Here is a 16524-nt window from a genome sequence, read left to right on the forward strand (position 1 = left end):
CTATTTACGAGTCCTAGCGCTGCTTTGCCTAATATTATTTAACAGCATAGTGCCATTGGTCATAATTCCAGTTTTTAAAAATATTAAGTTGTCACAGTTTTACTTATTTAATTTGCACCTGGCATCTTCTAGGCCAGGGATTTTCATTTGGGATTCCCTCGCTACTTGATATTCTTTTTTTTTTTTTGGGAAGCCCTACTTGATATTCTTGATATATCCTTGTATATTCTAACTATATGCTGGGTATACTATATTCATGATTTATTGTGTCAGGATCATTACAATTACATCTGAAGAATTTTTTTCTCTGTAAAGATAATATTCATCTATTTTTATCAATTAGATGTAATATCCACTCTTCTCTGAAAATAGGGGTAATCAGCATGTTTACAATTATTTTGTCCGGAACGTTTTAGGCTGACTTTATTACCTTGTTTTGCGTGCCACATTAACAGCCAAATGTCTTTGTCAGTTGCATTATTTTGTAATGAACCATCATCAGATCTTTCACTATTAAAATTAGCAGTAATAAGTTAACCACAGACATTTAAAGTCTGTTGTCATCTTCAGGTAGGTTTTTGTTTGCTTGTTTGTTTTATTGTTTAGTCTATAAATAATTGTTTGTTTGTTTTATCATTTGTTTGTTTTATTATTTAGTCCCATAGAAAAGGACTATGTCAAGTACTTTTGGGTACAGAGTTCCGATGGCACTGCTTAAACAGCTTTGAGATCATACTAGTGGAGTGAGTCAGGATTTCTAGACTCTAGTTGAGAAACAGATGGGTTATGACACTGCTAACTCCAGATTGAGCAGAATAAGATTGAATTACATAACACTGAATGACCTGATGAGGAAAGACGGTGTTTTTGTTTGGAATACGGCTGTTCTAATACTCTACTTTTTGGATATATAAGGAAGCCTTTTGTTTTTCCTCTTAAGCTATCTATACCTCATGGTAATTGAGTAGACTGTTTTTGTAAACTGAAATGAAACATATGTAAATGATCTCTTATTTTCCTTGCCTGCCTCTTCCAGAATTCAGAAAATCTTGTTAGTATTTTTATTCCCGTGGCAATGTATGTGCGTAGGTTCAATAAGAATCTCTCCTTCTTGTTATTATGACATAATTTAAATCATGAAGTATGCAACCAAGACCTTGCCTGGAGTGTCATATCTGAGAATGACGATCATTTAATCAGATATGACCAGATACTTTTAAGGAATTGAGGCTGGCTTTATGAAGCTGGTATTCACAAGGTCCTCATGGGTGAGTAGGTCTGATGGCTTATAGATTTCCAGCCTCACGGCTGAGTAAGAAAGGTCTCTTCCTGGCAGTAATCTTAGGGTATCTGGGAGACTTCAACAAGAGACAGATTTGCCCAAATTTATAGCTATTCCAGGTAAAATCTGGTAGCAAGTTCTTGGCTGGACTCCTTAGCTTCTAAAGGCTTTTATAAAAGTTCAATCTGAAATTCCTGTGAAACATTCCAGAAAGCAAACTTAATGTTGTCCATAGGATACATAACCATTCTTGCCGTGCCTGTCTAAATAACTATACCAAATTTAATGAGACTAGCCTTATTTTGCCACCAAGAATAATGTTTCTTTGAGATTATCTTTCATCAAAAGTATGGTGACTGTAGAGGGAAATTATTTGTTTTAATAGAAAACTGTATGTTATATAGCACAACCTTTCAGGTTATCAGATTCTAGCCCTTTGAACTATTTTGGATCTCTTTTCAATTTGTCTCTATCTTGTCTGTTGGATAGATAATTGACTTGCTCTCCAACTCTGGAAAAATCGGTTTGGGTATCCATTTGTAAATTGGACTGACTCTTGTTACCTTCCCAAATTGTCAATCCTTATCAGATTTTCAATCCTTCCAGTTTCCTTCAAGGTCTGACTATAATCCTTCAAACTAATGTTTTCAATTTTTCTCCCTGCTGCCTGTCTCTGTGTCACTGAGAACTAAAACCAGATTACTCTAGGTCCCTATGGGACTCCTGGTTGCCTGGTCCTTTTCCCTAGGATTTGCAGAAGCCCTGTGAGCTAAAGCCCAGTGGCTTGATATGTACTTTGAAGGACTGACCACCATAGAAGACCATTCATGGGTCTGATTTCTCCCTGGAAAAGGCAATGACTGGACCTTTCGGCAAGCCTAGTGGAATTCTAGGGTCAGGTATACCCTGTAGACAGCATGACCAAAGCCACCAACATCCTAGCTCAAGAGCTCCAAGAAACTCACTTAGCAGTACGGCATAACTGGAAGATGTTCCTCCACTGACCTCCTGGAATCCACTGGGCTGGTTACCCTTCAGGTTCAATTCTTGGCTCTTTATTTTTAATACAATCTTTAACATTTCTCTTCTTCATTTTAGGCATCCTCCTTTTAAGGGGTCTGATCTCTAGGACCCTAAAACCACAGACCTTAACCATCACTTCTGTACAGGTAGTTCAGCTGCTTTTACGGTAGCAACATGAAGGCTCCTTGAGAAACTATTTCTGGGACTTTGCTTCGTCTCACTCAGAAGGTTTAGGATTATTGCCTAGTTGTTCAGTGAGGATGTATGTTCATCTTGAACAAAAAGAGGAAAAGAACAATGTTGAACTTTACCTGAGCCCTGTGTTCCCCAAAAGCAAAAGTCAAGAAGTCCCCCTCCAGTGTTCTGAGAAATAGCTAAACTCGAAGGACCCTGCCTCTCTCATATTCCCCTCCATCCTTTCTCAGCGATTCAGAGAAGACCATCTCCATCCCTCTCGTGACTCCCATAAGACTCAAGGACAACTTCCTTGTTTACCTGCTTCTAGAAAATCCCAAGCCCCCTTCCTTCTCTTGAAATATTCTTTCTTAATGAGTATTGTCTTTATTGTAGTAGGCTGCATAGAATCATCTTAATTTCCCTGTGCATCTTGTCTTTCACCAAACTGAGGAGCACCACGGATGGCCATTGATAAGAGCAAAATGAACTAGGTATGGGGGGAAACAAACCAGTGAGCGATGTCCATAGCAAGGTGATTGCTAATGGCATCTTAGCAAATTCTTCAAGCCTGAGAAGACATTTAAGTTGACAGCAATCCCTACCTATATATCAAGTGGGAATTCTCATGTGAAAGGACATTTATGACCATGTGACAAACAGTAAGAGAATAGCAGAGCACTTGAACTATACAATAAATTCTACATTTGGTTAAATACAGAGACTTCTAGTGGAATCATTTCATCTTATTAGCCACAAGTTTAGATAAATTTTCTAAATTTAGTTGAAATCTATTCAAATTGATTTCTTTTTATTTTTAAAGGCATGTCCCCAAATTTCCATCCAGTTGATGCCACTTGAAATTAAGAGATTTTAGTCCCGTTTGCTGTTCTTATGCTCTTTAAGGATTTTCAGTATCATTGAGTTAATTACCCTTTCTGGATTTTAGCAGGATAATTTAGCAGAAAATATCAATGTCACTTAGGAAAATGAAATTTTTATTCACTTTCTTGTGGTTGTGACGCTTGAAGATTTTCAGTATCATTGAATTAATTATCCTTTCTGAATCACAGTAAGATAAATTACCTCTTGATGAGATAGATAGCATGTTAGGCTACGTTCTTCTTATCAAGTCCTCTGTAGATGAAGCATTTTATGACTCGTCTATACTTTTGATTGAGTTATAAATCTCTCCGGTGCTTTGTTGCTTAGGTAAGGGTCAAGGCCCATCCTCACAGTATCTTCCCAAGAACCCATCACACTTCCTGTCTTCACCCCCACGCAGAATGGATCACTGTCACTTTTACACCATCATAGGACTTGTTCCTATCCCACAGTGTAGCCTCTATCGCTGTATTCTTCTTAGTCACAAAGCATAGTGAACTAGTTTATCTGGGTCATACGAAGCTCTGTCTCTTAATTAGCTGCCTGACCTTGGGGAAGTTACTACTTAATCTGTCCCTGAGTTTCCTCATCCATAAAACAGGGCAAATAAAAGTACCTACCTCACAGGGTGATAGCTAAGGAGGAAATGAGTTGATCCCTGCAAACCTCGCAAAAGAGTATCTGGCATACAGTAAGCACTGCATAAATGTTAGCTGGTAACACATATTTGTTTCCTGTGTTATGATGGGTCCCATGAGGTCCGGGGACATTTATTGTTCAATCCCTCTAAGCTCCAGACCCCCATATCCAATTGGCTATTTCACATTTTACTTGGTTGAACACAGAATATCAAATGCATTATATCCATATTGAAATATTGACACAAGATGGGACAATGACACCTGGGCTTGCTTCAAAGTCATCCAGAAAGGGAGGACAGAGTGTCGGTAGAGGTGAAACTGTATCAGTCAAATCTTGACAACTGTTAACCCTGTATGATGGGTATACTGGGTTTATTATACTGTTCTCTCAAATGTTGGCTAGGTTTGAAGATATTTGTAATAAAGAATTAAGAACTCAGAAGTTATCGTACCTCTTTCTAACCTTTCTTTCAGTCTGGTCCTTCTCCTTGCTCACTGTCAGTAGGTAACATTTTTTGTTCTATAAGCTGAGAATGGCAAAATGGGAGACTTTTTGAGATGGGAAAATATAACATCCTTTACTTTTAAGTTCTTTCTAGCTGTGCATTTATGGAAATTATGATTGAAGCACTTGGGGAAGGTTATTATGAAGATGGTGATATGCAGGGTGAACTGGAGTACAAAGAAATAGAACGACTCACCCAACTGGGACCATGACTGCTAAAGTGGAGCTTGAATAAAGGACTATTTTACCTACACAAACCTCTAAAGAGATCCCTATAAATGGGTCTTATGAATCTTCTGTAGTCTAGTCTCATTATCACCTTTGCCCCTCTCTTACTGAACCCTGTAACCCATCTGTACATTTATTAATTCAGTGATATATTATGCATGAAATTCCATACTCAAGGCTGGAGGCCCTAGAAAAGGTGAAAGTTCTCTGTCCTCGCCTGGTCTGCAGATAAAGAGATATAGACATTGAGTCTGCTTAAACAGACCAAGGTCCAGGTCATCGCTAAGAGATCAAGGTGGGTCTGAAATTCTGACCTCCTTTAAGGCTTCTCCTGTCCTAGGGTGACCATATGTCCCAGCTTGCCCATGACAGTCTGTGGTCATTTTTAAGAGCATCGCCAAGGACTATCCAAAGTGTCCCCATTTTAATGAGAAATTATCTGGCCACCCTTTCAGGGTCCAAAGTTAATCTAAGAGGCAATGACCCAGCCTTACAAGTAGCTCCTTCATGTGAATCCTAGAGCAGATCTAAGACCCTAGCAAGTTCTGGTCTGAGGCAGACCCCAGTTTAGGCCACCATAAAACTGTCCTTCTAAAAACCTCCAAGGAGACGAAGAATACCTTAAAGTATTTCCACTTCTACCAAAGGAGGTCAGTGTATGAGTGAGGGGGGCATGGAGAGTGAGAGGATGATACAGAGGGATGAAAATGCAGCAAGACAACAAAGGTCCAAGGACAGAAAGACATGGGGCTAAACTTCAGCAGGTGTGAAGACAAAGCGGGCCCACTCAGTGAATGTCAAGAAGATAATTGACCAAGAGTCTTGATACTTCCAAGTCTGATATGCACAGGTTCATGTACCAGTGAGACTATATTAGTTTTTTTAAAATTTTATTTTATATTGGAGTAGAGTTGATTTACAATGTTGTGTTAGTTTCAGGTGTACAGCAAGGTGATTCAGTTATGCATGTAAATGTGTCTATTCTTTTTCAGATTCTTTTCCCATTTAGGTTATTATAGAGTACTGAGCAGAGTTCCCCGTGTTATATAGCAGGTCCTTGTTGGTTATCGATTTTACGTATAGCAGCGTGTACATGTCAATCCCAAACTCCCAATCTATCCCTCCCCCCACACCCTTACCCCTGGTAACCAGAAGTTCATTCTCCCTATGTTTCTGTTTTGTAAATAAATTCATTCGTATCATTTTTTTTTTAGATTCTACGTATGATAGTTGTCTTTCTCTGTCTGACTTACTTCACTTAGTACGACAATCTCCGGGTCCAACCATGTTGCTGCAAATAGCTTTATTTCGTTCTTTTTAATGGCTGAGTTGTATTCCATTATACGTGTGTAACACTTCTTCAGCCATTCATCTGTCGACGGACATTTAGGTCGCTTCCGTGTCTTGACTATTGTTGAAATACTTTCATAATGGCTGATAAATAGCCGTAGAAGCAAGAAATCTGGAAATTCCATCCTGGCTGCCTGTGCCTTCTCAGATGGCTGGACCTTCCCACAATCGAACACGTGGAGGTTTAACATCTGGCCTAGCTGGGGACCACCAGGAACCTGGTGGCCTGGGGGCCACAGAACCACCCCCCGGCTCCGTCCCTATCAGCGTCCACGCCATGCCAGTGATGGCTACTGTTAATTTCATCCCTGGATATTTCCACAGCAGTTTAGGGTGGAGGCCTGGGATGATCCAGGATACGAAAGAGAAAAATGAGCTGCAGAGGACTCTGAACCAGCAAAACGGCATGTCAGATTCCCGAGGTGCTGCCTCTCAAGAGCACGTTGCCCGTCGGGCTTGGCATATACACCACCTCCATCAGTCCGTGACCCCCGAGGCTGAGGCCCTTCTCTCTTCATTATCCAATGGCACCAGCCCTAGATCTTTCTCTCATCACCACCCGGGATTTGAGGAAACGCTATTGCCTCTGCCATTGCATTCATCGCTGCAATTTCTTCCCGGGTGTTAGATCTGTTTCCAGAAGAAGCTGTCAATGAAGCACTCATGGCACCAGATTCGGAGGCTGGCATTGTACATTAGAGTCATTTGTCTGCCAGCTGTGGATTGACCTCATGAGGATGATGTAGTAAACAACTATCTTACAACTAAAACGTTTGCGACCGGGGATCAGGGGCACATCGATATTCCTGAGAGAGTAATAAAAAGGATGGGTCTGGCAACCGTCCTCTGTGAGGCGGGAAGGCAAAGCTTTTGTGAAGAGCGATTCTGCTTTAGAATCTTTAGAACCCTCTAATGAAGTTGGCCTGGGTGTCTGTCTTCACTGACTTCTAGGTGCCTCTGAGTGAAACAGCCGTGCTCAAGGGTTCAGGCTCCAGAGATGCTACAGCTTGCTGTGTGACCTTAGGTAAGTCACTTCCGTCTCTGGGCCTTGGCTTTCTCCCCTGGAAAGACCAAAGATTGTTCTTTCTTTCCTGAGGGAACCCCTGCTTAATGTAATACCTGGAGTTGTGAGAACTCTACTTCGTTTCTTAGTCTAATACCCTGAGTATTTCAGGGAAGCACAGGCAGGATGAAAACCAATCGTTCCCATCACAAAAGAAGCCAATCCCTGGAGTGAAAATGACGTACCCCTGGAGTGGGTACCTCTCCCTTCACCAAAGTTCACCTCTCCCCACCCAGGAGCCTCGGGTCCTTGGATCCCTGAGATCAAAGCTCCGCCTGTTCGTTAGTGTGAAGAGAGAAATCTGTTCTAAGTGGGCTTCCAGAAACCATGCTTTTACTGCAAGAGCAGCAGGAAGCCTGACAGACCGGGCCATCAGTTCACTCCTCGAGCTGGCATGATCCTTGAGTAATAGTCAATCTTTCCCACGTACTCCAAAAATATTTATTTCCTATGAACCTTCCAACGTATTTTACTACTGACCCTCATGCCCTAGGAGCGCTGCTTCACACGTTTTACTTTTCTTGCTGGTTACCGAGGCAGAAAGCATCGGGGAAGAGGATTTCCAAGTCTGAATAATAAAAACATATTCTTAAAAAAGAAAAGACAAGGAAAATCTCATCACCGTTGCTTGTCCTGTCTTACTTTTGCTCAGTGGCTTCTTCCCATGCCAACTCCCTCTTAAATATACTAGATCCATGTCCTCCAGGCTCAGATCTTCACTCTTTCCTGTCCCCTCCACTTCTTCCTGCCATCTCAGGCTCGCTCTCGGAGTTTTAGAGACATTCCTCCCCTTTTTCATTTAACGGATGAGGAAATTCACGATGCCAGGGGACGGAATGGTTGCTCAAGATTAACAGGGGCTAAGTTCAGGCCAAGTCCCTTGTCGATGGGGACAAAACCTCACCCTCCTCTTGAGAACCGCACACCGAGTAACAGTTTGCTAGATGAAATGAGCTGTATAAGCAATTCCCCAAAGACACTGGACTGTCTCCTAAAAACAAAAAAGTGGAAGATGAGAAACGATGCCCAGTAAAGCCAGAAACTCTGCCCAGGACGCTGGCTCTGCGCACCTGAAGACTGTTATTTAACATCCTTCAGCTGTGTCACTGTTTGGACAACAGCAATCCCCGTGAGCTACTATTTGAGGAATGCCAGGCATTCTTTCAAACACTGTTAGAGAAAGGCGGTGAAGATTCTCAGAAGCTGATCAAGCTCTGATGGGCTTCTGTTGGTTAACAACCATTTGCAGCACTATTCTCCCCAATGGGCTGGCAGGTCAGCCAAGGCCAAGTGGGGAGGAGGGAGGTGCCGAGATGCAGGAGGCCCAGAATCAGCATTTGGTATCTCTGGCTCCAAGGGCACGTGTCCAGTCCTGCGCTACCGTGAAAGGGCGAAGGTGCTTGGTGTTCCTCAATAAACACACTTCTTAATCTGAGCAAAGAAAAAGCCAGTGGGAGCCCTCACTTGCTCTGAGCAGGTCATTTTCTCAAAGCCGCTCTGGTGTGGAATGTGTATAATTAGGTACCTTTGGGGAGGTCGCCTTGCCATTGCTTCCTTCAGGTCTGTTAACGTGGAGAAAGCACCTCTCACCACATCATCAGCTTAAACTGTTGGATCCCGTCTAATAGCCAAAGCACAGCTAATGGATAAATTCCCTGGAGAGTTTGCAGGTGAAGGGGAAGCAGAGGCGGCTATGCAGGGAAAGACAGAGGTGTGAAAGCTGGGTTTTTGTTTTGTTTTTAGCTTAATGCAATCTAAAGGCAACTTTTAAGATATAAATCAAATCCTTGTTTTCATTAGCCATGATTCTTTTCCTTCTAATTGTCACCTTTCCAAGAAACCATCTTTAGTCATCCCCCTACTTAATTCTTACCACTTTGGCCCACTTCTCAGAAATTTCAGAAATGATTCAAAGTCAGCACAGTAGGGAAAAAAAAAATATTTATTTTCTAAAGTCATCACCTTGACAGGCAAAACAAAGCATTTTCTCAATTTCATTCAGAAATACATTAAAAAAAATCCATAGACCAATATGGCCTGCCCAAACGTATATTTAACATGGTAAATATAAGGAATAAATTGTATGAATATAAATATCTATAAAAAAATAAGTACATCAAAATGTAATCCAACCTCTTCCATGAGCCAGTTACATAAAGGAAAATAATTCGACCGCTGTAAATCATCACCAATGTTTACCCTTCAGTGTCTCTCCTAACCAATCCTATACCGCTGTGTCTCCAAAAATCAAGGTAAGGGAATCTCCGGATTCAATTGATCTTTCTTTTCTTACGGAACAGAGCTAGTAGATTACCCTGAAAATGTTATATCTACTATTGACACATTAGACAGACTTCCATGAGGCTAGGGCTTAGTGTGGAGATTTTAGAGGGAGAAGAGTTTGGGGAAGCAATAATTAAAGGTGGGGAAATACTTTGCCAGAGTGCAATATAGGTGAGGTAGACTCATATGCATGAAACTCATCCTGATTTACAGTAGTAACAGTTTCTTTCAGTTTTGCATTTTATGAATTAAAACAACAAAGCCTCTCTCTCTCTCTTTTTTTTTTTTTTTTTAACTCGCGTGTTTGTCCTTAGAGTGTTTTCAATTTGTGCATTCCCTAGAAAAATCTTTGCAGGGACTTTGGAGTTTCTCCCTGAAATGTGCCAGGCGCCTGAGTGAGACACAAACACGCCCTTCGGAACCTCTTCGGGAACTCCGCCCGCAAGTGGAATCTCCTCTCCTCCTCCCCCTGGGAGGAGGCCACCCTAATTTGCAGGTCACTGCATCTCTCTGCCTTCTTTGCATGGCCCGCTGCCACCCCAAAGGAGGACAGAAACGAAAGCAGTTCCCACTGATGGAGGCAAATGAAGACGGGCTGGGGGACTCCTTAACCTTTCCTGGAATGTTTGCACCCAGGGCGCTGGTCCTGTGCTAGTCTGGAACGAGAAGCGGTCTAAGCAGGGAGGATGCATTTGCTCTGATCCCAGCCACGTGGAGAGAGCGCAGAGTCAGGCCCAGGGCTCTTGGGGGATGAGAAGGCTTCGGACAGGCGCCGACAACCTGCCGTCAGTGTGTTCGGTTGTAGGTCACTTCCTTATCTCTGTAGAGCTTGGCTTTCAGCTTGGCGATATGAAAAGATGTTTTGATGCTGTTGCTGATGGCGTCCAACCTATCACAACCAGACAAGAGAAAACAGATGTTATTATTCCTTTTTTTGTTGTTGTTTTACAAAAATCATTCCTAGGCAAAAGACACATCTAAAATTAGAATCTGGCAAAAACAAATCTAAATCTGGATCCTGAACTTTCACCCCCAACCAAAACCACATGTTACTCTGCTAACCTCAAGTGAAAATAAGCTACCTCTCATGCCTAGAATGGCGGTGGGCGGGGCGGTGAGCAGGGAGAAGAAGGGTGATATGGTCATATCTAAAGGGAATTGGGTATTAAATACAATTTTTAAGGTCAACTAGAGATACTCTCTGTTCTTCTTTAGCCCTACCCCAAGCACTATCCCAACCCCTGTGGGATTGTATGGAGAGACTCATTCAGCAGAGGTTTCAAATAGCCAGGAGTGTCTGCTTAAATCACATAAGAAATTGAGGGGGCTTCGTGGGAAAGAAATTCAAAAAGAGGAGGCCTCCAGGCAGGCCCAAAACAATAGTCTACGGCAATTTAAAAAAATTCGTTTTTGCAGGTTTCATGTTTTCTTTTTCTAGGAGAAAGAAAAAGGGAAGGACTGTAACATTGATTTAATAGTTGATGCAACGGAAGCTAATAGAAAAAAGAAAAAAAAATGATTTCCAAGTCAGTCCAGAAACGGTGATTTACGTAATCTTGCGATCTGAAGGCACACTGGTGGCCTGAGGTTATAAATATGGAAACTTCAACAGCACATGGGGAGTGCTGAGGATGGCCCCACATCAGTAATAAACAACTCAGAAGTCATTCATGACCGCCAGGCCTGTGCTCATAATGCTTGGCTCCTAGGACTTCTTGCCACTGGATTTCCAGGAAAAGTTGCCACTGACCATGACAGGGAAACGTAGAATATGGGGCAGATCTGAAAGCAGGATTCCTCCCTGCAGCTTGTGAATTCCCAAATGTTTAGGATTTGGAAGAGTTATCACTATAAAACTGCTCAGAGCAATCCTATGGTATTACTAACCCAGATCCCAGCTCATGATTTAAAAATGAGAAAGCTTTTGGGAATGACATTGGGTCTCCACCAAATGCATTTCCCTATTTAAAAAGTAAATAAATAAACCTGAAAAATGGCCTGTTCTAACCCTCACCAATCCTGCCTAATGACTTTATTTTCCCTTTGGCCATTTGAATAACTGCTACGTTTTGAAGAATTTGATTATACGTGACACTTTAATTAAAAAGAAAAAAAACTCTCCCTGAAAGGATTTTTAATTTCTCAGGGAAAGCTGTAAATATGTTGACTCAGCGAGGCAAAAACTAGATGCGACCAAATGACAAAGGTGTCTCTAGATAGTTTTTGTTTGGAAAAATCTACCTTTAGGATGAGTGGTGTGTGTGCTAAAAATCACCAAAGTGTACAGAGGGCAGCAGTCTGCATTCAAGGCCTTCAGGAAAACATTTGAGAGGGATTCCTTTGCTCTCTTTAATCTAGAGAACTCAAAGATTCCCCTTTTCTTTGTCACTGTCCTCTGGGCCTTTCTCCCATCAAGGCAAGAATGACTAGGAGAGTAGACCATTCATAGGTGACGGGGACCAGCTGTTCTTAGGAGCCTCTTACCTTCTTATTTTCCTTCCCTCCACCAGCTGCTGATGAAGGCACTTCTCTCCAAGCTTGGAACAGTCTTTCCCTTTCTTTTCTTTATTCCAGCCTTTCTCCATGGTGTCTTGGTCCCTGTTAAAATACACATAGGGAGAACATTTCAGCAATAGGAACTTCAGTTGTTCTCAATGCCTCTGTTAATCTCTTTTAAACGAGAAGACAGCATCATAAGAGGAAGATGGTCATAAGGGCATAAAACTGAAGGAAAACAAAGGTGTTTCTACTCACCTGAGTTCTTTTCCTGCTTGGCAAAAATTCCAGCACTTCTTGTCTTTTTGGCTAGCACATTGGCATCTCTTCCTGTGGTCTGTTGCCTTTGTAGGAAAGAAATCCTTTAAGGATCGCTTGGACCTGGAGGGGCTTCCGAGTCCATATGGAACAATGTGCCTATCATGGAAAGAGAGGAACAAAAGTTATGAGCATAACTGATCGCCTCCAAAGGTTGCATTCTTTGGGGCAAGCTCCTAAGGCGCTCACACCACAGGATCTGGCAGCGAAACTCAGAAGAGTCAAATGTTGCTAAGAGGCGGGATCACACGCCCATCAACAGCCCCAAGTGTGTGGACCCCTCCAGGAGAAAATCAGTTTTTCTAAGTCAGTGAAATTCCATGTCAACTGTCAACACAGCAGCCTTGTCTTTCGACCGAAATTATGACATCTCTGCTTTGGTATCTGTTTCATATTTTCTTCCTTTTTCTGACTCTCTACTTAGTTAGCAGGTCTTGGGAGTGGGGGCGGGGGACTTCCATGCCAAACCATGACTCACAAGATTTCGAAAACCAATTTTCAACTCAAGTGAAACATGATAATGCTAAAAGGGCCCCCTGAGGAGGCTGGGGGAGACACACTACTGCGTGCACGGCTCACGCCAGGTTTGCACACCTCCTGTGATTTGGTGATTATCATACGACTGTAGAGGGACTCCTCGCCAGAAGGCTCTCCAGTAATTTCCAGTGTATCCATTGTGATTCTCACCTAAAGAATAAAGTCCTCCCTTTGGAAGTATCACCTTACTAAGTATGAGGCTCGCTGTGGTTTTTGTTTGGTTTGATTTGATTCTGTTTGGATTTCGGTCATCCCTCACCATAACGGGACACCGCAAGCACAATCAATGTATTTTTGTTTAGGATTCCCTCTGATGGGTGAACTGCTTTTCAGGGGGAGATGGGGGAAACTGCTTTCTTCACTCGGGAGGCAGAAGGGAACTCTAAGGACCGTGTTTCTATTGCTGTGTTGAGATAGGCTTTTCCAAAGGGGGGAGTCGGGACACCCAAGTTCTAGGTCTCGCTCTACCATAAATTCATCCTGGCAAGTGACTTCAACATTTCGGGTCTTAGTTTTTCTATAAGTAAGATAAAGACGTTAGACTATAACTCTCTATAATCCTTTCTGCCTCTTAAGTCTACACCCTCCCATGAGAAGCACAGGTTGGACCAAGCCACATATATATGACCTCAGCAACGTTTTCCCTAAACCCAGGCAGATCCCAATGGAGAACATTCTCCCCGGAGGCCCAACACAAAGTTTCTCCCCCGAGACGTGCGGCAGCCTCCTGAGGGGCATTTTCCCCACTGGGGCACTTTCATGTGGTCAGAAATGCTACCTTCAGAGTCCAAACCCAAAAGGAAGGAGAGTCACTGGGCTCCGGTCTCCCGTGAAGCCGGAGGGGAGGAAGCCTAGAGTAACGATGCCCTCTAGAGACTCACTCTGGAGTGTTGACCCAAATGATGTCCAGGTGGCAGAAGTAGACGCATTCTTTATCCATCAGGGAAGAGCAGGAGCAGCGCTTGGCCCGGCGGGGCCTCCAGGGCGCACTGGGAGAGGGCTCCTCCCCTCTGCTCTCGGCTCCTGTGCTGAGCTCGGCGCCCAGGACCGCTGGGGAGAGAAAGAGCAGGTCAGTGGGCGGTGTCTCCCCCAAGGCCCGAAGGCACACCGGTCACAGCGTCGAGGCCACATCTAGCAGAGCAGATAAAAGCAGATGAAGCACCCAGCCGGCCTCCAGCAAGAAACACAGAGCAAAAAGGACTCTATTATTTTCCCTCCTTAACATGACTTCACCTCTATCGCCACTGGCTTATCCACCTTCAGAGAGATTACACAAGTGCAGGGGGAACAACCACCCGAAAAGGGACCTACCAGCCCCTTGAAGCAGCCTTCAAGGAAATGCTTAGAAATACTCCCTGGTAGACATTTGGGTTGGCTTCTGCCTGGAACTTAGCACAACCTACAGTGGCTTAAAATTGGCTGATGACCAAAAACCCGAAACTAAATAAATCATACTGCCTTTTCCTAGACTCAGAGCCACTTCCTCATGCGGGATGACCTTCCGTTGAGGGCAGTACCCACCACTGCACACCTTGTGTGAGGCCGGGAGTAGCCCAGATGAGACACACCTCTTGAACTTAGGCGGAGGTCCAGAGCTTCGCGGAGGTGATTGGAGAGCGAGAAGAGAAATCAGCTCTACAATAAAACCACTGACCTAAGGGAAAACCGAGCAGCAGGTCCGGGGATGCAGGCAGGGTTCCGTGGGTTTTGAATTCTGAATCCCCGGAGCAGGAGGGTGTGCGTGGGATTTGCCGTCTCCCCTTCCCCACGGCAGCGTATGCTTCCTCTTACTGACAAGTTAGCCACGCAGCTCATCTGCCTAATTTTGTACATTTCAAACGATCAGACACATTCCAGGATTTTCATTCCCTTGACATCCTTTCTCTTCAGTCAGGGTCATGAAGAGACAAAAAATGCACTGACCCTAAAAGAGGGGGACGGGCAGATGCACACATACTATATCTAAATCCTCCAGCAGCCAAGATTTACCCTAGCTTCCCTCCCAAGGCAGGTGAATAAAACTGGAAATAGAGCGCACACTGTTCTGAGTGCCAAAAACTTGCCAAAAGAAATCTAAAGTCAACAATGACAATTTTAAAGAAAACATCTGCTTCGCCCTGAAACCGCCTGGGGGTGGTTTTCACCAGACTGTTCTGCAGGTGATTTTACTGCGCTCATACATTGCTTGAATGACTTGAATAAAATTCCTTGGCTTCAAGCTGAAATGTTTAAATATTTCACACATTAACACACTATTAAAGCAGTATTTGAATAAGATATACATTCCTATATGTCCTATTACCTGTATGAACAAACCTACATTCAGCTAAATTATATCTCGCTTTAATTGAGTCATATTTTTAAAAGCCAAGGAAATACACTAGGCAATAATAATAATGTTATTTTAATGCTAGAGGAGCAATGGTCTTCAACAGAGGATTTTTTTTTTTTCCACTAGAAAACTTAAGCACCTTTGAGCAATAATTCCCCTACACTTGATTTCTGAGCGGCAGTTATAAAAAGGAATGGGGGAAAACACAGAGGCAAGAAAAGCATTAGGGTGGAAAAGAAGACGGCAGCATTCAGGGATTTACAAGTCAGCGTGCCTACCTGCTTCTGGAGCTCCTTGGAAAGCCACAAACAGCAGAGCGAAAATCATGCGGAAATAATCCATTCTGGAAAAAAAAAAAAAGGGATCAAAATCCTTCCCCACTGCGAACTAAGCTCGAAGGGGAAAAAAAAAAAAAAAAACCGCAGAAAAAACCAGCTTCGGTTCCTTCCGAGCGCTTCGGGTTCTTCGGATCTCAAAGGGATCCTTCAGCCCGAATGCTCTTTAATGGGGAGAAAAAAGAAGCGTCTGCCAGGACAGAAGGCGTGGGAGCGGTCCGAGGACGCACGCGGTGGCGACCGTGGCGCACGGGGACCCGGGCACCCTGGCGGCGCTGGTCCCAGCGCAGAGGCAGAATCGCGTCTGACCTGGACAGCTCTCGGCCGGCTTTTTATACTGAACCCCTATAGAGCGGGGGTAAACAGCTCCAATTTTATTCCAGCCCCAGACAATGTTATTGTGTCATTAGTCACCACCAGGCAACGTGCAGCCGGAGATAAGGCCGGGCTCTAAAGGAAATCACTGCTAACTTCAGAGGCAGACGCCCGCCGTCTGACAATTCGGGGCAGGGCTAAGAAAAAGAAAATACCCATTGGAGACCTTTGGTAAACCTGCCCGTGCAGCGCTGCCGTCTGCTTCCCCTTTGCAAGCTGCCAGCCCCGGAGTTCAAGCATCAGAAGAGGGACTCCAGAAAAGTCATACCATTGGTATGAAAAGTATGAGCTACAGTTTAAATAGATTGTATTGTTGTGTGCGGGGGAATTTTGGTTTTTTTTTTTTTTTTAATTGTTGTTCGCTTCATTTGCCTTTTATGTCTCTCCGATTTCTTGGTGCTGATCAGTCCAGGGGACGCTCTCCCTCTTCACTTACGCCTCCCCCCGCCCCCGACTCGGGGTCAGATTATTTTGGCAGATGGATGGACGCACTTTGCTCCTTCTTCCAGCCCCCGCCCACCAAGGCTGTTCGGCTCAAGTTCTTTGCGTCCACAGTGGGCAAGATCGGAGAGGGGTTGCAAGAAAAGGAAGTTTAAAAAAAAAAAAAAGGATCCTTTTAGGCACATACCCAGTCCTTTCAGGGTTGTTGATTAGAAGCCCCCATCAGCTTTTTTTTTTTTTTTTTTTTTTTTTTTTT

General features: G+C 43.5%; 1 protein-coding gene across 1 annotated transcript; it reads right to left on the reverse strand.

Annotated features, from left to right (window-relative positions):
• Positions 1-9079: 9079 nt before the first annotated feature.
• EDN1 (endothelin 1) lies at positions 9080-15752 on the reverse strand. Its single transcript, XM_007103992.4, has 5 exons — positions 15396-15752; positions 13667-13835; positions 12189-12347; positions 11919-12032; positions 9080-10323 (listed from the first exon to the last, which is right to left on the reverse strand). The coding sequence occupies exons 1-5, from the start codon at positions 15457-15459 to the stop codon at positions 10221-10223; spliced, it is 609 nt and encodes a 202-aa protein (XP_007104054.1). The 5' UTR covers positions 15460-15752; the 3' UTR covers positions 9080-10220.
• Between the last annotated feature and the right edge of the window lie 772 nt (positions 15753-16524).

The sequence above is a fragment of the Physeter macrocephalus genome, chromosome 18, assembly GCF_002837175.3.
Source record: "Physeter macrocephalus isolate SW-GA chromosome 18, ASM283717v5, whole genome shotgun sequence".
Lineage (NCBI taxonomy): Eukaryota > Metazoa > Chordata > Mammalia > Artiodactyla > Physeteridae > Physeter > Physeter macrocephalus.